This window comes from Anolis sagrei, chromosome 6, assembly GCF_037176765.1.
Source record: "Anolis sagrei isolate rAnoSag1 chromosome 6, rAnoSag1.mat, whole genome shotgun sequence".
Taxonomy (NCBI): domain Eukaryota; kingdom Metazoa; phylum Chordata; class Lepidosauria; order Squamata; family Dactyloidae; genus Anolis; species Anolis sagrei.
In genome coordinates, this window is record NC_090026.1 from 52,821,104 (window position 1) to 52,845,578 (window position 24,475).

Consider the following 24,475-nt stretch of genomic DNA (forward strand, 5'->3'; position numbering starts at 1 on the left):
AAATCACCCCTGACAGATGACCATCCAGCCTCTGTTTAAAAGCTTCCAAAGAAGGAGCCTCCACCACACTCTGGGGCAGAGAGTTCCACTGCTGAATGGCTCTCACAGTCAGGAAGTTCTTCCTCATGTTCAGATGGAATCTCTTCTCTTGTAGTTTGAAGTCATTGTTCCGCGTCCTAGTCTCCAAGGAAGCAGAAAACAAGCTTGCTCTCTCCTCCCTCTGGCTTCCTCTCACATATTTATACATGGCTATCATATCTCCTCTCAGCCTTCTCTTCTTCAGGCTAAACATGCCCAGTTCCTTAAGCTGCTCCTCATACGGCTTGTTCTCCAGACCCTTGATCAATTTAGTCGCCCTCCTCTGGACACATTCCAGCTTGTCAATCTCTCTCTTGAACTGTGGTGCCCAGAATTGGACGCAATATTCCAGGTGTGGTCTAACCAAAGCAGAATAGAGGGGTAGCATTACTTCCCTAGCTCTAGGCACTATGCTTCTATTGATGCATGCCAAAATCCCATTGGCTTTTTTTGCCGCCACATCACATTGTTGGCTCATGTTTAACTTGCTGTCCATGAGGACTCCAAGTTCAGCCATTTCCGACTCTTCATGACCTCATGGACCACCCCACACCAGAGCTCCCTGTTGGCCATCACCACCCCCAGCTCCTTCAAGGTCAATCCAGTCACTTCAAGGATGCCATCCATCCATCTTGCCCTTGGTCGGCCCCTCTTCCTTTTTCCTTCCATTTCCCCCAGCATCATTGTCTTCTCTAAGCTTTCCTTTCTTCTCATGGTGTGGCCAAATTACTTCATCTTGGCCTCTACTATTCTTCCCTCCAATGAGCAGTCGAGCTTTATTTCCTGAAGTATGGACTAGTTGGATCTTCTCGCAGTCCAAGGCACTCTCATAACTTTCCTCCAACACCACAGTTCGAAAGCATTTACCTTCCTTCGCTCAGCCTTCCTTATGTCTAGCTCTCACACCCTGGGGGTGACTATGGGGAATACCATTGCTTTAACTATGCGGATCTTGGTTGCCAGTGTGATGTCTCTACTCTTCACTATTTTATCGAGATTGGACATTGCTCTCCTCCCAAGAAGTGTCTCCTGATTTCCTGGCTGCAATCTGCGTGTGCACTAATCTTTGCAGCTAGAAATACAAAGTCTGTCACTGCCTCTATATTTTCTCCCTCTATTTCCCAGTTGTCAATCATTCTTGTTACCATAATCTTGGTTATTTTTTTTATATTTAACTGCAACCCAGCTTTTGCGCTTTCTTCTTTCACCTTGATTAGAAGGCTCCTCAGCTCCTCCTCGCTTTCGATCAATACTTTCCCAAATTCTCCTTCAGACATTTTCCACTTCTGCATCAAAGTTGCTTTCCTAAATCACACTGCTACTCCTAATTTGCCAATGACGTTGGTAAGAGGGCAAAGGATATCCCAAGTATGGATAAGGTATCTGTACTCCGTGGAGTAGAAGGGATAGTCCAATCTTTAATCATTACCTGTTAGAGAGTCTAACACACCTGTCTCTCCTTGCTCCCAAGTGCATCGAATGGATTAACCGACAAAGGTGGGGCTGTATTTGCATTAATATGACTCTCTGGGTCATTAAACAAATACTGTTATCTTATCCTTTACAAGCAAGACGATGGCTACTTATTATAGCCTTAGTGGAATGTTATGGTTATGGTTATTGCCGTGCTGGTGAAATGCAAGTGCAATACATATTCTGGCTCTACAGGAAAGTTAGCATTTTTCATTATTGCAAAGAACCTACCCTTCTTGGGATGCAATCAACATTGTTCGTTCATGTTTTTAAGGGAGAACGAGCCATTTGAAAGAAGTGCATTAAGGAGAACTTAGGCTAAGAGAGTTCAGCTCCAGCCAATGTTCTCTACCACTCAAAGTTATTGGACAGAGGATATGTCAAAAAAGGAGCCTACAAACAAAAAATACTGTGATTTTTTCCACCAGTAGGCAGGCCCATAGCCAGGATTTTGTTTCGGGGGGAACTGAGTTTGATTGGGGGGGGGGGGGGGGGGCTGAGTCTGAGTGAAACTACAAGAGAGGAGATTCCATCTGAACATGAGGAAGAACTTCCTGACTGTGAGAGCTGTTCAGCAGTGGAACTCTCTGCCCCGGAGTGTGGTGGAGGCACCTTCTTTGGAAGCTTTTAAACAGAGGCTGGATGGCCATCTGTCAGGGGTGATTTGAATGCAATATTCCTGCTTCTTGGCAGGGGGTTGGACTGGATGGCCCATGAGGTCTCTTCCAACTCTTTGATTCTATGATTCTATGAAAGAGGGTCTACCTTAGCAAACCTTTTGTATCATTATCCCAATAGCCCCATGCATATGGGATATATTGAGTATGGTGATCAGATCATAATATAAATAAACATAACAGTTCAAATAATGTACCAGTAACACCTTCTCGCGGACCACCATGAGAATTTGGGGGGGGGGGAGGCTGAAGCCCCCCAAGCTCCCCCCGCCCCCAGCTACATGCCTGCCAGAAGGAGTTTCAACTCCAAGAAAGCATAGAACGAATGCAGTTTGACACCACTTTAACCACTACTTTAACTGCCCTAAATGATTGCTATGGAATCATGGGAGTTGTAGCTTGGTAAGGCACTAACACTCTTTGGCAGAGAAGGCTGAAACTGCAATTTCCATGGAAGTTGAAGTGGTGTCAAACTATATTCACTCTACAGTGTAGATGCACTCCAAACCTCCCATGGTCGTTTAGCTAGGTTTGTCAGTCATGAGAAATGTTCCCTGAGTTCTGAATGAACGAATCTCACTTCATGGCTTTGAATCATAGAGTTGGAAGAGACCTCATGAGCCATCCAGTCCAACCTCCTTCCAAGAAGCAGGAAAATCACATTCAAAGCACCCCCGACAGATGGCCATCTAGCCTCTGTTTAAAAGCTTCCAAAGAAGGAGCCTCTACCTCACTCCGGGGCAGAGAGTTCCACTGTTAAACAATTCTCACAGTCAGGAAGTTCTTCCTCATGTTCAGGTGGAATCTCCTTTCTTGTACTTTGAAGGCATTGTTCTGCATCCTAGACTCCAGGGAAGCAGAAAACAAGCTTGCTCCCTCCTCCCTATGACTTCCTCTCACATATTTATACATGTCTTGTCTATCATATCTCCTCTCAGCCTTCTCTACTTCAGGCTAAACATGCCCAACTCTTTAAGCCACTCCTCATAGGGCTTGTTCTACAGACCCTTGATTGTTTTAGTCGCCCTCCTCTGCCTCCACGTTTTCTCCCTTTATTTCCCAGTCAATCATTCTTGTTGTCATAGTCTTGGTTTTTTGATGTTTAACTGCAACCCAGCTTTTGCGCTTTCTTCTTTCACCTTGGTTAGAAGACTCCTCAGCTCCTCTCTCCATCTGCATATCTAAGGTTGTTAATGTTTCTTCCAGCAATTTTCACCCCAACCTTGCATTCATCAAGCTCCGCACATCACATGATGTGTTCTGCATACACTTTGAATAGGTTGGGTGAGAGGATACAACCCTGCCGTACGCCTTTCCCAATCTTGAACCAGTCTGTTGTTCCATGGTCAGTTCTTACTGTTGCTACTTGGTCCTTATACAGAGACAAGGTGATTTGATATGCCCATACCACCAAGAACTTGCCACAATTTATTATGATCCACACAGTCAAAGGCTTTAGAATAGTCAATAAAACAGAAATAGACGTTTTTCTGAAACTCCCTGCCTTTCTCCATTATCCAGTGGTCATTGGCAATTTGGTCTCTCATTCCTCTGCCTTTTCGAAACCCAGTGGACATCACACTTCCTCATGATGGGCTGAACTAGGAAAAGTTAGCTTTTTTGGACAACCAATCTTCAAATTCTTCAGGCAATAATTCTCAGAATACCCCAACAAACATGCCTAGACATGTTGGTTGGGGGATTCTGAGAGTTAGTTCAAAACAGTAATTTCCTCTCTCTCTCTCTCTCTCTCTCTCTCTCTCTCTCTCTGATTGTGTCATTTACTAGTGCACTTGCCCTCTTGAACTGGATCTCTCTCATTGGCTTCTGTCAGACATTCATTGGCTACTAAAGTTGTTTGAGAACGTTAGCCATAAAATAAGACTTTACACATCAGGGAGAGATGCTTGCCTAAGAGAACTTCCTCCACAAGTAAACAACACAGGCACGGTTCTCCCAATTTATGCAAGATGATCCACATTCCTGTGCATGTGACTGTGATATTTTAGACCATGTGTCCAAAATATTCCTATGAGCTGTACAACATGTTCAGCATATCCTGGTGTCATCAAACGTCCCTTCCCCACACCTTCCTATTTTCATATGTTGGCCCAGAATGTTCTATGAAGGCTGGAATGTCAAGCAGGGGAATTACCTGCATGGCATTTTTTTAAAAAAAGAGAAACAACAGAAACCGAGAAGCTCATGTTGAAATGGGTTTGGCAGGTGAAGAAACACCTGCCCTGTAATTAGAAGGTGCAACCAACTGACTGAGTTTCCTTGAGAAAAGTGCAGAATCACTAGGCAGAGGGTGACGGGTGAAGGCAACTCTTGGGCCATTGAACAACTCAATTGGGAAATCCTTTGCAAAAACAAAACACAACAAAAAAATCAGGAAAGAGGTGTAGCTCAATGTCAACACCTATTTCTTGTACATTGTTGCAAATGTCAAGATGCTCATTAATTCCCCAATTTATACTGTGTCTACCAACTCCAGTCAGTTTACAACATTGGGCTTGAACCTCATTAACAGGACCTGTAGTGTCATTATGGTTGGTGTCAGTAACTCATGGACCTCTAGCATCAGATCATACCACCCATGGACCTCTACCAACTCCAGTCAGATTACAACATTGGGCTTGAACCTCATTAACAGGACCTGTAGTGTCATTATGGTTGGTGTCAGTAACTCATGGACCTCTCACATCAGATCATACCTCTCATGGACCTTTACCAACTCCAGTCAGCTTACAACATTGGGCTTGAACCTCATTAACAGGACCTGTAGTGTCATTATGGTTGGTGTCAGTAACTCATGGACCTCTCACATCAGATCATACCACCCATGGACCTCTACCAACTCCAGTCAGCTTACAACATTGGGCTTGAACCTCATTAACAGGACCTGTAGTGTCATTGCGGTTGGTGTCAGTAACTCATGGACCTCACGCATCAGATCATACCACCCATGGACCTCTACCAACTCCAGTCAGATTACAACATTGGGCTTGAACCTCATTAACAGGACCTGTAGTGTCATCATGGTTGGTGTCAGTAACTCATGGACCTCTCACATCAGATCATACCACCCATGGACCTCTACCAACTCCAGTCAGCTTACAACATTGGGCTTGAACCCCATTATCAGGACCTGTAGTGTCATTATGGTTGGTGTCAGTAACTCATGGACCTCTCACATCAGATCATACCACCCATGGACCTCTACCAACTCCAGTCAGCTTACAACATTGGGCTTGAACCTCATTAACAGGACCTGTAGTGTCATTGCGGTTGGTGTCAGTAACTCATGGACCTCACGCATCAGATCATACCACCCATGGACCTCTACCAACTCCAGTCAGATTACAACATTGGGCTTGAACCTCATTAACAGGACCTGTAGTGTCATCATGGTTGGTGTCAGTAACTCATGGACCTCTAGCATCAGATCATACCACCCATGGACCTCTACCAACTCCAGTCAGATTACAACATTGGGCTTGAACCTCATTAACAGGACCTGTAGTGTCATTATGGTTGGTGTCAGTAACTCATGGACCTCTCGCATCAGATCATACCACCCATGGACCTCTACCAACTCCAGTCAGATTACAACATTGGGCTTGAACCTCATTAACAGGACCTGTAGTGTCATTATGGTTGGTGTCAGTAACTCATGGACCTCTCGCATCAGATCATACCACCAATATAAGAAAATATGGCAAAATCAACAACTAGTTTTTTTTAAAAGCCAGCAGAAATGAAAACAGTACCTAGGATATGCAGATGACAACACGTGATTCAAAATGTCATTGTCAGTGGATAATGATGACAACACTGACAAGAGTATATGCACATTAGAGGATTCAAAAAGTAAATTAGCATAGTTTTAGCTTGAAGTCTATACATGAAACTTGGGATCATGAAAAAATGTTTTTACTGTTTTCTATATGTTTATATTTGTATTAAAAGTGCTGGTTTTGACCTATAAAACCCTATACGGCTCCGGCCCAGCATATCTGTCCGAACGTATCTCCTTCTATGTCCCACCTCGGAGTTTAAGATCTTCGGGGGAGGCTCTGCTCTCGGCCCCACCTCTATCACAAGTGAGGCTGGTGGGGACGAGGGACAGGGCCTTCTCGGTGGTGGCCCCTCGCCTGTGGAATTCACTCCCCGGGGAAATTAGGTCATCAACATCCCTCCTCTCCTTCAGAAGGAAGCTGAAAACATGGATATGGGACCAGGCCTTCGAGTAATCTGGCAGACTGACAAGGTAATGACGACCAGAAATTGGAAAGGACTATGGTAACGCTGAATGGACTTATGGATATTAGAACTCGGTGAACGCTGGCCGCTAGATTGGCTTTTCATTGTTACTGTTTTAATTGATTGTTTTAACTGTTGTGGTTATTACTGTTATGTAATTTATCTGTTGAATTGTTGGCAACTAATTGTGCTGGTTGTAAGCCGCCCTGAGTCCCCCTTGGGGGTTGAGAAAGGCGGGGCAGAAATAAATAAATAAATAAAAATAAAAAATATACTTTTCTGCTGAAACACTCCTTAAAAATTTATAGACAGTCATTTGGGTGTTATCCCTTTTGGTGGTGTGTCCTGGTGCAGTTTACAGCCCTCGTACTCCTCGTACTCTGGTCCAAAAAAAACCCCCAAATGGCCATCTGTCAGGGGTAATTTGAATGCAATATTCCTGCTTCTTTGCAGGGGGTTGGACTGGATGGCCCATGAGCTGGCTCTTCCAACTCTTTGATTCTATGATTTCTAAAGCTCTGCAAAAGAAAATAAAAGGACTGGGACTGTGAGGGAAGAGGTTAACATGACTCTTAAGGAAGAGTCTCACTAAATCACAGGGAGCCACTTTAAGATACACTTTTGGTGGTAATCAGTCATTTTCTCCCATTTTGCCATTCACTCCAAAAGAGGGGGTGGTGGTGGAATTTATTGCAGTTGGAATCACTCTGGTGAGGACTGAATATTTGTCTATCCCAGGGGTCCCCAAACTAAGGCCCGAGGGCCAGATGCGGCCCTCCAAGGTCATTTACCCAACCCTTGCTCAGGGTCAACCTAAGTCTGAAATGACTTGAAAGCACACGACAACAACAACATTCCTATCTCATCGGTCAAAAGCAGGCCCACACTTCCCACTGGAATGCTAATAAGTTTATATTTGTTAAAATTGTTCTTCATTTTAATTATTGTATTGTTTAATGTATTGTCGAAGGCTTTCATGGCCGGAATCACTGGGTTGTTGTAGGTTTTTTCGGGCTGTTTGGCCATGGTCTAAAGGCATTCTCTCCTGACATTTCGCCTGCATCTATGGCAAGCATCCTCAGAGGTAGTGAGGTCTGTTGGAACTAGGAAAAAGGGTTTATATATCTGTAGAATGACCAGGGTGGGACAAAGGACTTTTGTCTGCTGGAGCTAGGTGTGAATGTTTCAACTGACCACCTTGATTAGCATACACTGGGCTGACTGTGCTTGGAGCAAACTTTTGTTGAGAGGTAATTAGATATCCCTGCCTGCTCCCTCTCTGTTGTTGTGCTGTTGCAATTTTAGAGTTTTTTAATACTGGTAGCCAGATTTTGTTCATTTTCATGGTTTCCTCCATTCTGTTGAAATTGTTCTGTATTGTTCTGTATTGTTTTTAAGTGTTTTTTTTTTTGCACTACAAATAAGATATGTGCAGTGTGCATAGGAATTCATTCATGTTTTTTTCAAATTATAATCCAGCCCTCCAACAGTTTGAGGGAATGTGACATGGCCCTCTGTTTAAAACGTTTGAAGACCCCTGGTCTATCCCATAACTGGTCCGCTAGTCATCAGACAGATGTTGGTAGGAAATGGAAAGAAGTTAGAGGGGAGAGCTCTGTCTTGAGAGATTGATCCATCATCCAACAACACAACAGCTCACAGAGCAAGCAAAGTTGGCACCAACCTTGATGTGCTGATAATGTGTTACCTTCCCAATGTTTACATCTGGTACTTTCAAATGTGGTAGGAGATGTTCTATCATCAGCACTGTTGAAAGATTCAATTTTTCATCCATTTTGCTTATTGGCATGGATGGGGAATGGCCTCCATCTTGTTTTTATCCTCAAGCAGCACTAGCCCAGATGTACGCATCTGTCTAGATCTAGGGAAGTCATGCTACTCCTCTATTCTGCCTTGGTTAGACCACACCTGAAATATTGTGTCCAATTCTGAGCACTACAATTGAAGAGAGATATTGACAAGCTGGAATGTGTCTAGAGGAGGGCGACTAAAATGATCAAGGGTCTGGAGAACAAGCCCTATGAAGAGTGGCTTAAAGAGCTGGGCATGTTTAGCCTGAAGAAGAGAAGGCTGAGAGGACACATGATAGCCATATATAAATACGTGAGAGGAAGTCATAGGGAGGAGGGAGCAAGCTTGTTTTCTGCTTCCTTGGAGATGAAGACACGTAACAATGGCTCCAAACTACAAGAAAGGAGATTCCATCTGAACATGAGGAAGAACTTCCTGACTGTGAGAGCCATTCAGCAGTGGAACACTCTGCCCCGGTGGCAGGGGCGGCTCAACCCATTACGTAAAGAAAGCATTTGCAGTATACTTGACTTTGCCCAGGGGCGCTCTTTAGGTGCTCTTGGGGGAAAATAGACATATGCAAGTTGCAGTCAGGGGCGGCTCAACCCATTACGCAAAGTAAGCATTCGCAGTATAGTTGATTTTGCCCAGGGGCGCTCTTGAGGCGCTCTTGGGGGAAAATAGACCTTGACATATGCGAGTTGTAGTTACTGGGATGTATAGTTCACCTACAATCAAAGAGCATTCTGAACTCCACCAATGATGGAATTGAACCAAATATGGCACACAGAACTCCCACAACGAACAGAAAATATATATCAGTGATTGGTTGGGGGGCGGGGGCGGGGGCGCCAAAATACTCTTTGCTTACTGTTGAAAATTACCTAGGGCCGCCTCTGGTTGTAGTTACTGGGATGTATAGTTCACCTACAATCAAAGAGCATTCTGAACTCCACCAGTGATGGAATTGAACCAAATATGGCACACAGAACTCCCACGACGAACAGAAAATATATATCAGTGATTGGTTGGGGGGGGGGGGTGTGCCAAAATACTCTTTGCTTACTGTTGAAAATTACCTAGGGCCGCCTCTGGTTGTAGTTACTGGGATGTATAGTTCACCTACAATCAAAGAGCATTCTGAACTCCACCAATGATGGAATTGAACCAAATATGGCACACAGAAATCCCACAACGAACAGAAAATATATATCAGTGATTGGTTGGGGGGGGGGGGACAAAATACTCTTTGCTTACTGTTGAAAATTACCTAGGGCCGCCTCTGGTTGTAGTTACTGGGATGTATAGTTCACCTAAAATCAATGAGCATTCTGAACTCCACCAATGATGGAATTGAACCAAATATGGCACACAGAACTCCCACAATGAACAGAAAATATATATCAGTGATTGGTTGGCGGGGGGAATACTCTTTGCTTACTGTTGAAAATTACCTAGAGCATTCTGAACTCCACCAATGATGGAATTGAACCAAAAATGGCACACAGAACTCCCATGACGAACAGAAAATAAATATCAGTGATTGGTTGGGGGGGGGGGGGCGCCAAAATACTGCTTGCTTACCATTGAAAATTACCTAGGGCCGCCTCTGCCCGGTGGAGGCAGAGTGTGGTGGAGGCTCCTTCTTTGGAAGCTTTTAAACAGAGGCTGGATGGCCATCTTTCAGGGGTGCTTTGAATGCAATATTCCTGCTTCTTGGCAGGGGTTTGGACTGGATGGCCCATGAGGTCTCTTCCAACTCTATGGTTCTATGATTCTATCTACAAAGTCGTTGTTCAGAGTTACAACACCTTCTGCTCATCTTGGGGTCCTTGCAATATTATGAGTATAGAGCAAAATGTAGCAATCCAGCAGATTGTAATCCTGGACAAGCCTCACTGGGAAGCCCACAAGAGCATTGCTCATGTGCATTCATGCTTAACCAAATCCATGACGTAGTTACTGCGAGTAGAGACAGATTTGGGAATGGCATGCATGAAAATTCACTAGAGGCAGAATTTGTTTGTCCACTTTCAGATAACAAATTCTAAGTTGCAAGAAACAAGTGAGAGAACCTGATATGTAGCCGCTTCTTTTTCTAGGAAGCCATTGCCCCTTTATCCCTTTCTGCTTACATAACCTAACCCTCAGGGTCAAAGATTACCAGCACAATAATGGTTACAAAATCTCAGTACCTTTGAGCTGAAGAATTCCAGTGGACGTGATTCAGCATAATATGAATTTAAATACCCAAACCAGTCGGTAGCAAAGGCTTAGCCAAGAGTGGGCAATTATGATGGCACTGCCTTGGGCAGCGTGGGTGGCACCAATGGCTGGGAATATCTTTCATCAAATGGGGTCATACATCTACTACAACGTCATCTAGATCATACTGATTGTCCCCTAACACTTTCTGCTCTGGTTAATTCCAAACTAGACTAAAGCAGTGTACATTTATTTAAATAGTTTGGGTGCTCCAGTGGGCACAAGATGTAACTGCCCAGATATTGATGGTGCCTAATCTTTGGGTCATAGGTAAAGGTAGTCCCCTGACATTAAGTCCAGTCATGTCTGACTCTGGGGTGGGGTGCTCATCTCCATTTCTAAGCCGAAGAGCCAGCGTAGACACCTCCAAGGTCATGTGGCCGGCATGACTGCATGGAGCGCCGTTACCTTCCCACCGGAGTGGTACCTATTGATCTACTCACATTTGCATGTTTTCGAACTGCTAGGTTGGCAGAAGCTAGGGCTGACAGCGGAAGCTCACGCCTCTCCCCGGAATCGAACCTGCAACCTTTCGATCAACAAGCTCAGCAGCTCAGTGCTTTAACCCACTGCGCCACCGGGAGCTCTTCTTTGGGTCATATATCACACCAATTCTGGATCAGCCAACTGTGACCTTTACAACTGTTAATAGTTTGGAGCTAAGTTGCTACAGAATCATATAACTCCTACGAACCTGTTTGACCACTACAGCCTTGTTTGTGTGACCCCGCAGGAGAGATAGTTAGAATGCAAGCATTACAAAAACCAAGGTCTTCTCAGTGGTGGCTACACAGTATGCAGGGAGGTCTCTCCCACAGGAAATGTGATAGGTTTTCTTCCTAGGTGGTCCTTAAAATGGTCTATTTTAATTAAAAGTCATCTAGATATCAAGGCAAAATTGCTACTTGAAACAATAGCTTTTCTGTCAAAAAAATTATTACAGTTTTCGTTGAGATGTGGTGACTGCTTTCATATGTCAAAAAATGTTTTTTTTACAACCTTCTGAAATATATTGCATTCTCCAAGGCATCAGGAAATGGTGAAAAGTTATTACTGACTACGTTCAATCAATAAAGGAATAACGTGTTCCAAAAATGCAGGGGAACACAGAAAGAAGGAAGCATTAATTTTTTAAATTGTTTTTAAATGGCATCATGTATGGGATCTCACTTGTGGTGCAAAACACGTATTCCTCTGAGACCCTAGACTTATCTGTTCCTGTTCCCAGCCAAAAGATACCAATTTCTTCCTTAGTCTTGAAGCAGAATTTCCTTGAAACTGCAACTCCTAGGGAAGTAATGCTACCCCTCTATTCCGCTTTGGTTAGACCACACCTGGAATATTGTGTCCAATTCTGGGCACCACAATTCAAGAGAGATATTGACAAGCTGGAATGTGTCCAGAGGAGGGCGACTAAAATGATCAAAGGTCTGGAGAACAAGCCCTATGAGGAGCGGCTTAAGGAGCTGGGCATGTTTAGCCTGAAGAAGATAAGGCTGAGAGGAGATATGATAGCCATGTATAAATATGTGAGAGGAAGCCACAGGGAGGAGGGAGCAAGCTTGTTTTCTGCTTCTTTGGAGACTAGGACGTGGCTTCAAACTAAAAGAGAGAAGATTCCATCTGAACATGAGGAAGAACTTCCTGACTGTGAGAGCTGTTCAGCAGTGGAACTCTCTGCCCCGGAGTGTGGTAGAGGCTCCTTCTTTGGAAGCTTTTAAACAGAGGCTGGGCGGCCATCTGTCAGGGGTGATTTGAATGCAATATTCCTGCTTCTTGGCAGGGGGTTGGACTGGATGGCCCATGAGGTCTCTTCCAACTCTTTGATTCTATGATTCTATCACAGGATTTTGTGTGGTTGTGAGTGTCTGACCTGCCCAGGGTCACCCAGTAGGTTTTTTTTTCATATCTGAACAGGGATTTGAACCATAGTCTCCAGGGTCTTAGTCCAACACTCAAACCATTATACTTTGTAACACTGTTTTTGTTCCTGGGTTATAAGTGTCATTTGTCATTTCCTAATTGGTTCCATCATAAAAACATGGAAAACATTTGTCAAACTGCACAACTTTGTTTTTTGTGGGACATCCTGCAGCACATTTTGCTTGCTTTCTAATGAATATCTCATCGAGTTTCAACCAATTCAACATAGTTTGTGGCAGCTACAAAAATGAAGTTTTTGGAGTAGAACAACTACTTTCAAAGTAGCCCACAATTAAACAGAAAATCACACTTTCAAACCAGGAACAGAACATTTTTCAGATTTTGTTACATAGCATTATACTATGTTTGCTCTCCTTTGAAATGAGCCTGGTAGAACTCAGTGGAACTTCTGATTGGACACTTTAATGTTCCTCCTACATTTGGCTTGATTAGCATATGATTAGCATAGAACACCATGATTTCACCCTAGCTGTCATGGTTACCTCCAACAGAAATCTTGGAAATAGAGAGAGTTAGGTGCAATTCCTAGCCAGAGAACTCCTCTAGCACCTCCCCAGGGATCCTATAGTGGATAGTCAAGGCAGTATAAGTGAGATCATAGTGCTATAACTGTGTACTGCAAAAGAGCCCTGCGTGGTCAAATCAATTGTCCTGGACATCCTAAGATTCCTTCAAAATGTGTCTTGATGGACACAGTCAATTACCATAGGCAATTCCCAAGTTACAAACAAGGTAGGATCAGTAGGTTTGTTCTTAAGTAGAATTTGTTTGTAAGTCGGAACAGATACATTTTAAAAGTGTAACTCCATATATATATATATATATATATATATATGCACAATACAATAAAATTATATATATTATAATAAAAGATATAATAATGTAGATATAAAAATAAATATTATATTATAATAAAATAATATATATTATTTTATCTTATTTTATTATAATATAATATATTCTTATATATATATATATATATGTATATGTATATGTATTGTATTGTATTGTGTTGTGTTGCACACACACACACACACACACACACATATATATAGGGGCCCCTGATGACACAGTGAGTTAAATCACTGAGATGCTAAACTTGTTGACCGAAAGGTCACAGGTTCAAATGCAGGGAGCGGCGTGAGCTTCCGCTGTCATCCCCAGCTTCTGCTAATCTAGCAGTTCGAAAACATGCAAATGTGAATAGATCAATAGGTACGGTAACGGTGCTCCAGGCAGTCATGCTGGACACATGACCTTGGAGATGTCTACGGACAATGCTGGCTCTTTGGCTTAGAAATGGAGAATTGGACATGACTGGACTTAATGTCAGGGGAAAACCTTTACCTTTACCTTATACATATATATATTTATATAAGTAAAAATGTAATGTTCGTTTGTGGGATTAACATAACTCAAAAACCACTGGAGGAATTGACACTAAATTTGAACACAATACACCTATCAGGCCAACGAGTGACCATCACTCATAAAAACACTGAAAAACACAGCGGAAGGGACTTAAAAAGCCAAAAAATAAAAATTACATTTACAACGCATGCATAAAACCACATATAGCATACAACTCCTCTGCTGCACCAGCTCCACTGGCTGCCGATTTGCTACCAGGCTCAATTCAAAGTGCTGGCATTGGCCTATAAAGCCCTAAACGGTTCTGGCCCAAGCTACCTATCCGAACGTATCTCTGCCTATGAACCCACCAGGACTCTAAGATCTTCTGGGGAGGCCCTGCTCTCGATCCCGCCTGCATCACAAGCACGGCTGGCGGGGACGAGGGACAGGGCCTTCTCTGTGGTGGCCCCTCAGCTGTGGAACGCCCTTCCCATGGACATTAGATCAGCTCCTACGTTAATGGTGTTTCGAAGAAAACTAAAAACCTGGCTGTTTGAACAGGCATTCGGATAAACAGTGAAATGAATACGATGGATATAGGAACGGAATTATAGACGACGAATTGGATCACGATTCTAGTTACGAGACGTTAATGTGTTGTTACTGATGTGCCATTACTTTGTATATTATGCTCTTAATGGTTTTAAATTGTATATTGTTATAGTGTTATGACTGTCTTTGTGCTCTTGTTGTGAACCGCGTTGAGTCGCCTATGGGCTGAGAAACTGCGGTATACAAGCAAAGCAAATAAATAAATAAATAAATATACACACATATACACATATATACACAGACTGGGCCACAGCAATGCATGGCAGGGGATGGCTAATATATATATATATATATATATGTATATGTATATGTATATGTATATGTATATGTATATATATATGGCTGGAGTTACACTTAAAATATATCTCTTCTGGCTTCCATACAAATTCAACTTTATATATACACACACATGCACACTTGGGATTTGCATAGGAAAGGGTTAGCAGAATAACTCTTCCAGAAGTGACTTTCCCTTCCTAGGGGTAGATTTCTCTCTCTTCCAGTCCTCTCACCCCGTACTTAATTATGAGTCGTTTGCAAGTTGGATGTCTGTAACTCGGGAACTGCCTGTACTCAATTAGAGCAGGACTAAAGTTCCCGGTGGCGCAGTGGGTTAAAGCACTGAGCTGCTGAGCTTGTTGATCGAAAGGTCGCAGTTTCGATTCCGGGGAGCGGCGTGAGCTTCCGCTGTCAGCCCTAGCTTCTGCCAACCTAGCAGTTCGAAAACATGCAAATGTGAGTAGATCAATAGGTACCGCTACGGCGGGAAGGTAACGGCGCTCCATGTGTCATGCCGGCCACATGACCTTGGAGGTATCTACGGACAACGCTGGCTCTTCGGCTTAGAAATGGAGATGAGCACCACACCCCAGAGTCAGACATGACTGGACTTAAGGTCAGGGGACTACCTTTACCTTTACCTTTAAAGTTCCACTGGAGAGGGACACAGAGGATTCTCAGCTAGGGAATTCTCTAGCTCATCTACTTCCAAGGAATCCAGTGCAGAAGGACACCCATCAATCCAGGCAAATGAAGACTTGAAAGGGTGGCAAGCCATGGAAGAGGTGGAAGGAGAAAAGCCTTGGGAGATCCTTGGCTAGAAGGCTGGGGAGGGACAGCACAAAGAAACCAGGAGTCCTCCTTACCTAGGAAGAGGCAGGCGCCTTCAAGCCTCGGAGAGATCCAGCCGGCCATCGTCGGAAGTCGGGGCAGCCTTGTCTTCGGAAGGAGAGAGAGCTGGAGCTTGGGAGCGCCTTCTCGCCCGTTTCCCTTCCCAGCCGGCGCTCCCCGGGGTTTATAGCGTCTCCTCCCGACGGGGGCGGGCGATGGGCTGGGAGAACCGTGGCGGAAGTCGAGCCCATTGCTTTGACATGCAATGGGGCTCGGATTTCCCCGGTGACGCAAGCCGGGGCCCCGAGGCGGAGGGCCCCACGCCTCTCGGATCTGGAGGCGCCACCTCCTCCTTTCTCCTCCTCCTCCTCCTTTCTCCTTCTCCAAGGTGCAAGGAGAGAGGGGTACAGCTCCACTGTAGGAGGAATGCACTGTGACACCACTGTAACCACTTCTCAGAGTCAAAGTATACTTGTTGGCTTGTGCCTTTGTCCCACAAAGGCTTCAACACAGTTAGGATCTGGACTCAACGTGGCACACACATAGAATCCTAGAGTTGGAAGAGACCTCATGAGCCATCCAGTCCAACCCCCTGCCAAGAAGCAGGAGAGAGGGGTACAGCTCCACTGTAGGAGGAATGCACTGTGACACTACTGTAACCACTTCTCAGAGTCAAAGTATGCTTGTTGGCTTGTGCCTTTGTCTCACAAAGGCTCCTACACAGTTAGGATCTGGACTCAACGTGGCACACACATAGAATCATAGAATCTTAGAGTTGGAAGAGACCTCATGAGCCATCCAGTCCAACCCCTGCCAAGAAGCAGGAGAGAGGGGTACAGATCCACTGTAGGAGGAATGCACTGTGACACTACTGTAACCACTTCTCAGAATCAAAGTATGCTTGTTGGCTTGTGCCTTTGTCCCACAAAGGCTCCTACACAGTTAGGATCTGGACTCAACGTGGCACACACATAGAATCCTAGAGTTGGAAGAGACCTCATGAGCCATCCAGTCCAACCCCCTGCCAAGAAGCAGGAGAGAGGGGTACAGCTCCACTGTAGGAGGAATGCACTGTGACACTACTGTAACCACTTCTCAGAGTCAAAGTATGCTTGTTGGCTTGTGCCTTTGTCTCACAAAGGCTCCTACACAGTTAGGATCTGGACTCAACGTGGCACACACATAGAATCATAGAATTCTAGAGTTGGAAGAGACCTCATGGGCCATCCAGTCCAACCCCCTGCCAAGAAGCAGGAGAGAGGGGTACAGCTCAACTGTAGGAGGAAGGCACTGTGACACCACTGTAACCACTTCTCAGAGTCAAAGCATGCTTTTTGGCTTGTGCCTTTGTCCCACAAAGGCTCCTACACAGTCAGGATCTGGACTCAGCGTGGCACACACATAGAATCATAGAATCCTAGAGTTGGAAGAGACCTCATGGGCCATCCAGTCCAACCCCCTGCCAAGAAGCAGGAGAGAGGGGTACAGCTCAACTGTAGGAGGAAGGCACTGTGACACCACTGTAACCACTTCTCAGAGTCAAAGCATGCTTGTTGGCTTGTCCCTTTGTCCCACAAAGGCTCCTACACAATTAGGATCTGGACTCAACGTGGCACACACATAGAATCATAGAATCCTAGAATTGGAAGAGACCTCATGGGCCATCCAGTCCAACCTCCTGCCAAGAAGCAGGAGAGAGGGGTACAGCTCCACTGTAGGAGGAATGCACTGAGACACTACTGTAACCACTCCTCAGAGTCAAAGCATGCTTTTTGGCTTGTGCTTTTGTCCCACAAAGGCTCCTACACAGTTAGGATCTGGGCTCAACGTGGCACACACATAGAATCATAGAGTTGGAAGAAACCTCATGGGCCATCCAGTCCAACCCCCTGCCAAGAAGCAGGAATATTGCATTCAAAGTGCCCCTGACAGATGGCCATCTAGCCTCTGCTTAAAAACCTCCAAAGAAGGAGCTTCCACCACACTCCGGGGCAGAGTGTTCCACTGCTGAACAGCTCTCACAGTCAGGAAGTTCTTCCTCATGTTCAGATGTAATCTCCTTTCTTCTAGTTTGAAGCCATTGTTCCGCGTCCAAGGGTCCAGGGAAGCAGAAAACAAGCTTGCTACACTTTATTTGTACCCTGCTACCATCTTCCGCTGGATAATGGAGAAAGGCAGGGAGTTTCAGAAAAACATCTATTTCTGCTTCATTGACTATTCTAAAGCCTTTGACTGTGTGGATCATAATAAATTGTGGCAAGTTCTTGGTGGGATGGGCATCCCAAGCCACCTTGTCTCTCTCCTGAGGAATCTGTACAAGGACCAAGTCGCAACAGTCAGAACTGACCACGGAACAACAGACTGGTTCAAGATTGGGAAAGGCGTACGGCAAGACTGCATACTCTCACCCAACCTTTTTAACTTGTATGCAGAACACATCATGCGATGTGCGGGGCTTGAGGAATGCAAAGCTGGGGTGAAAATTGCTGGAAGAAACATCAACAACCTCAGATATGCAGATGACACCACTCTGATGGCCGAAAGCGAGGAGGAGCTGAGGAGCCTTCTAATCAAGGTGAAAGAAGAAAGCGCAAAAGCTGGGTTGCAGCTAAATGTCAAAAAAACCAAGATTATGGCAACAAGAATGATTGACAACTGGGAAATAGAGGGAGAAAACGTGAAGGCCGTGACAGACTTTGTATTTCTAGGCGCAAAGATTACTGCAGACCAGACTGTGGCCAGGAAATAAGAAGACGCTTACTTCTTGGGAGGAGAGCAATGTCCAGTCTCGATAAAATAATAAAGAGTAGAGACATCAGACTGGCAACAAAGATCCGCCTAGTCAAAGCCATGATATTCCCTGTAGTAACCTACGGATGTGAGAGCTGGACCTTAGGGAAGGCTGAGCGAAGGAAGATCGATGCTTTTGAGCTGTGGTGTTGGGGAAAAGTTCTGAGAGTGCCTTGGACTGCGAGAAGATCCAACCAGTCCATCCTCCAGGAAATAAAGCCCGACTGCTCATTGAAGGGAAGGATACTAGAGACAAAGTTGAAGTACTTTGGCCACATCATGAGGAGACAGCAAAGCCTGGAGAAGACAATTATGCTGGGGAAAGTGGAAGGCAAAAGGAAGAGGGGCCGACCAAGGGCAAGATGGATGGATGGCATCCTTGAAGTGACTGGACTGACCTTGAAGGAGCTGGGGGTGGTGACGGCCGACAGGGAGCTCTGGTGTGGGCTGGTCCATGAGGTCACGAAGAGTCAGAGGCGACTGAACGAATGAACAACAACAACATCCATCATTGGTGGAGTTCGGAATGCTCTTTGATTGGGGGTTAACTAAAAATCCCAACAACTACAATTCCCAAATGACAAAATCAGTTTTTTGAGTGATGGTCGCTCCTTGGGTTAGTAGGTGTCTTGTTGCCAAATTTGGCGGCAATTCATCCAGTAGTTTTTGAATTATGTTTATCCCACAAACAAACATTACATTTTTATTTATATAGATTTATTTATTTATTTATTTATTTAAAGTATTTATATTCTGCCCTTCTCACCCCGAAGGGGACTCAGGGTGGAGCACAACATATAAACGGCAAACATTCAATGCCAAAACATATTAGAACATACACATACAAAAGCATTAAAATCACTTATCTTGACGTTAAAATCCACTAGTTAAAATTGTCTCAACAACCATATTGAATTTGGTTGGCATACTAAGGGTTCCTATCGCTGCCTCATTGCACAGTCCCAAAGGCTCGGTCTCACAGCCACGTTTTTATCATCCTTCTAAAGGACAAGAGGGAGAGGGCTGACCTGATCTCATTAGGAAGGGAGTTACATAGACAAGGGACCATCACTGAGAAGGCCCTGTCTCTCATTCCTGCCAAACGCGCCTGTGATGGTGGTGGGACTGAGACCAGGGCCTCCCCAGAAGATCTTAATTTCCATGGTGGTTCATAGGAGGAGATGCATTCAGACAGGTAAATTGGGCTACGGCCGTTTAGGGCTTTATAGGCTAAAGCCAGCACTTTGAATTGTGCTCAGTAGCAAACTGGCAGCCAGTGGAGCTGGCGTAACATGGGAGTTGTATGCTCCCTGTACGCCGCTCCAGTTATTAACCTAGTTGCCTCTTGCTGGAATATTTGAAGCTTCCAAGTAGTCTTCAAAGGCAACTCCACATAGAGTGAGTTGCAGTAGTCTATCCTAGATGTAACGAGAACATGAACCACTGTGGCCAAGTCTGACTTTCCAAGGTATGGGTGCAACTGGCGCACAAGTTTTAATTGTGCAAAAGCCCCCCTAGCCACTGCTGCAAGCTGAGATTCCAGGCTCAGCGATGAGTCCAAACCTGTGCTTTCAAGGGGAGTGTAACCCCATCCAGCACAGGCTGTAACCCTATATCCTGTTCAGCCTTGCGGCTTTATTATTATCCAGCTGAAAAATGATGGACGAAAAAATTCACCTTTTTTTTCAGGCCTGAGAAAAGGGGCCAAACGGTCTCAACCACATCCAGGCAATTATTATTATTATTATTTTACTGACACAAAAGCACAGCATGTCACAACAAACGAGATCTATATGCTGGATTTCGTATCACAAAATCACAAGTCGAGCACTTCCCAAGCGTCTAGGACTGTGTGATGTATTTTCGAATGATGTGCGCAGATCCAAGTAAGGTGACTTTTTGCAGTTGACAGATTGTGATTTTGTCGATGTTTATTGGATTAAAAAGTCTGGATTATTGATGTCGCCATACCAGGTGACAGTCACATTGAGGAAAAGCAACAGGAAAAACTCAGCCACTATCAAGACCTTAAAATCGAACTGCAAAGGCTCTGGCATAAACCAGTACAGGTGATCCCAGTGGTCATTGGCACACTGGGTGCCGTGCCAAAAGATCTCAGCTGGCATTTGGTCAGATATGGTGTTTTCAGATATGGTTCAGCCCCAGAAAATGTATTAAATGCTTTGCTCCCTGTGAATGCTTTGCTCCCTTTCATGTCAAGAGGGCAGTAAATACACTCTGTATTTTAGTCTGAATTTTAAAGGAGCATTTATTTCTTAGAAAATTTATACACTGCTCTTCGGTCACAAAGCATATTACAAATTATTCATTTGACATGTTTGCAATCTAAATAAGACCCAAGGGTTGGGCCTATTTGGGGTTCAGGACCTTGGACAGCTCATTTCAATTTCAGATTGTTGTGGCTCCACTACCCTGCTGACATGGCAACTACCAAATGCTGCTGCTTAAAGCTCCATGTCTTGAAAATAACGGATATCTACCAATGCTTACTTTAAGCTTTGGCTGATACATCAGTTACGTCCATTCCTAGAATTGGAAAATCTAACCTCAAGGTTGTACAGGGTGCGGAAGCATAACTTCCTTTTTTAAAATGCGCACCATTCAGTCGGTTGAAATCGTAGCGGAGCGCTAGTGGTCTCATTCAAGAGGCGGGAGTATAAAGTTTTGTCCTGACACAGTTCAGTTGCCATCATGCGTTGGAACAGTGAGGAGTGTGCTATTGCTGTTGAGGCCTACTTTTCGAGCAGATGTTCTGTGATCGCAACCCAGCGTGCCTTTCGGAATCGCTTTAATTTAGCCCCATTGGCCCCTGTCCTGGACCGGAAATCAATTGTGACGTGGGTCACTACATTCAGACAAACTGCAAGTGCGACAAGACGAAGAATTGGAGTCCCTCGGCCCATTAGATCACTTGAGAACATTGAGGCAGTGAGAGCTTCAATGCTGCAATCACCACGGCGTTCTGAGTGCAAACATGCGTCTGCCCTTGGACTTTCTGATCATTCTGTGAGGAGAATTCTTCATGATGATCTTCATTTCCATCCTTACAAGATGGCGATTGTGCAGGAACTTTCTGAACTTTCTGATTGTGCAGGAACTTTCAATTCTTAGAGGAACACGTGTGAGGTTCTTCTTGAAGTCGTTCCTGAGGACGGCTATTTTTCTTTTAGTGATGAAGCCCATTTTCATTTGTGTGGATGCGTCAACAAACAAAACATGTGCTACTGGGCTGACAACAATCCTCGAGAATTGCATCAAAGGCCTTTACATTCACCTAAAATCACAGTGTGGTGTGCAATTTCCTCAGCTGGAATTATTGGTCCCTGGTTCTTTGAGGAAAATGAAGTTGCAGTGACAGTGAATTCGGACCGGTATGTAAACATGTTACAGGAATTTCTTTTCCCAAGGCTAGATGGGTTGGACTTAGGGGATATTTGGTTCCAACAAGATGGTGCAACTGCACACACTTCAAGAGCATCGATGGCTGTTTTGAGGGAACACTTCCCAGATCACCTCATCTCAATTAGGGGGGATTTGGAGTGGCTAGCCTGCTCTCCAGATTTGGCCCCTTGTGATTTTTTTCTATGGGGTTTTTTGAAATCCTGTGTTTAAGTGAACCGTCCAAGGACCCTACAAGATTTGAAGACCAACATCCAGGAAGAAATTGCCAACATAATGCCTGCTATGCTGGCAAGAGTCATGACAAACGCCAGAAATCAGTTTACTCAGTGTATGGAGAATGGGGGACGTCACCTACCTAATTTGATCTTCAAAATTACGTAAAACAAAACTTTAGGTATGTGTCTACATTATAATTGTTTTTCTGATTCATACAATGAGTTTTATTAAGTTTTGAAAAAAGGAAATTATGCTGCTGCACCCTGTAGTTCTATAATGTGCTTTATGTTCAGCTACGTTTGTACCAAGTTTGGCAACTCCAATTAGTTCAAAACATGACAGCCAGGCTAGTTATGGGAACATCCAGGAATGAGTATATTACTACTATAATATAACCAATACACTAGCTGCCAATTAGTTTCTGGGCAAAGTACAAAGTGTTGGTTTTAATCTTTAAAGCCCAACGTGGTGCGAGTCTAGATTATCTACAAGATCATCTTCTCCCACTCAATCCATGGCTCCTTATGTCACTCAGGTCCTTGGGGTGGGGGGTGGGTGGGTGGGGGGGGGTGTCTACTCCATCCAATCAGAACTAAAAACCACATAATGTTTGTATATTTGCAGATTTTGAATTGAATTGAAATGCTTTGAATGTAAGCCGATTAGCAACTGGCTTACATTCATTTGTTGTTCATTCGTTCAGTCGTCTCCGACTCTTCGTGACCTCATGGACCAGCCCACGCCAGAGCTCCCTGTCGGCCGTTACCACCCCCAGCTCCCTCAAGGTCAGTCCGGTCACTTCAAGGATGCCATCCATCCATCTTGCCCTTGGTCGGCCCCTCTTCCTTTTGCCTTCCACTTTCCCCAGCATAATTGTCTTCTCTAGGCTTTCCTGTCTCCTCATGATGTGGCCAAAGTACTTCAGCTTTGTCTCTAGTATCTTTCCCTCCAGTGAGCAGTCGGGCTTTATTTCCTGGAGGATGGACTGGTTGGATCTTCTCGCAGTCCAAGGCACTCTCAGAACTTTCCTCCAGCACCACAGCTCAAAAGCATCGATCTTCCTTCGCTCAGCCTTCCCTAAGGTCCAGCTCTCACATCCGTAGGTTACTACAGGGAATACCATGGCTTTGACTAGGCGGATCTTTGTTGCCAGTCTGATGTCTCTACTCTTTACTATTTTATCGAGATTGGACATTGCTCTCCTCCCAAGAAGTAAGCGTCTTCTGATTTCCTGGCTACAGTCTGCATCTTCAGTAATCTTTGCACCTAGAAATACAAAGTCTGTCACGGCCTCCACTGTTTCTCCCTCTATTTTCCAGTTGTCAATCATTCTTGTTGCCATAATCTTACATTCATACCTTTTCATATTCCGCCCCAAGATTGTGGAATGACCTGCCAACTAGGTCAACTAGATCAGCCTACAGTCAGTTTTAAGTTGTGAATTTTAATTGTAAAAATTAATCTGCATTTTACTTGTATTTGTTATATATATTTTAATACTGCTTTACAAAATTCACTGTTTTAACTATGTTGTACACTGTCTCAAGCTGCAAGGAAAGGTGGGAAATAAATAAATAATAATAATATGGTTTTTTCTTAGTCTAAGCAGTGAACAGTTCTTTTCACCACACAGAAACCACAGTCTGGCACACACAGAGGACCAGTTTTACAGGTAATTCTCCTACAGGAAGTTACCTAACGGATTTACCATCTTTCTCTTTCTTTTTTAGTATAAAAAAAATTATTAGATACTTTTTCAGGTTTACAAACATACAACAACAGCAGGAATGAATTTAGGAAAGGTGAGGTTCTTTCTCTTTTATGATTTTGCAGTTGACCAGCAAAAGAAAGGCATAAAGATCATATAGTATGAAACCTTGGTAAATCCACAAATAATCAAGTAGTTTTTCAAATACCCATGAACATGGTTTTAATTGCTATTGGTGGGGAACACTGGCATTTAGTTCATGTAAGAAAAGAACACACAAAAAGCTGTTCTGCAGATCTGATAATCATTGTGGCTTTTTCATTCAATCTTTAGAGTGGAGCAATACAATACTTCCGGAAACTGAGGATTCGTCCCATTATTTGTTTTCCTGCTCTTTGTATTCTGAGCCAAGAACTAAAATCCTGGGGCCTATCTTCTGCAATCCAACACGGTTCTGGAAATGTTTTTCTCTCTCTTGGCTGACACTAATCCTGTGGTTACTCACAAGGTGTCAAAAAGTGTTTGTTTTTGATCTGACAGCAATGAAAATCAAGGCAAGATTAATTTATGATATTGCAGTCCTCGGTCCTGGAGATGTTTTTGTCTAATAATAGTGTGGTTTAGACTAATAGAATCATAGAGTTGGAAGCGGTGGGCCATCCAGTCCAACCCCCTGCCAAGAAGCAGGAAAACGCTTTCAAAGCACCCCCCAACAGATGGCCATCCAGCCTCTGTTTAAAAGTCTCCA

The 24,475-nt window shown here is 44.2% G+C and overlaps 1 protein-coding gene across 1 annotated transcript in view; it reads right to left on the bottom strand.

The window, feature by feature from the left end:
• EREG (epiregulin) overlaps positions 1-15,841 on the bottom strand; it is a 28,675-nt gene extending 12,834 nt beyond the window's left edge. The window contains 2 exon segments of the mRNA XM_060783163.2: positions 15,626-15,706; positions 15,709-15,841. Coding sequence (XP_060639146.2) covers positions 15,626-15,706; positions 15,709-15,841 — 214 coding nt within the window.
• Between the last annotated feature and the right edge of the window lie 8,634 nt (positions 15,842-24,475).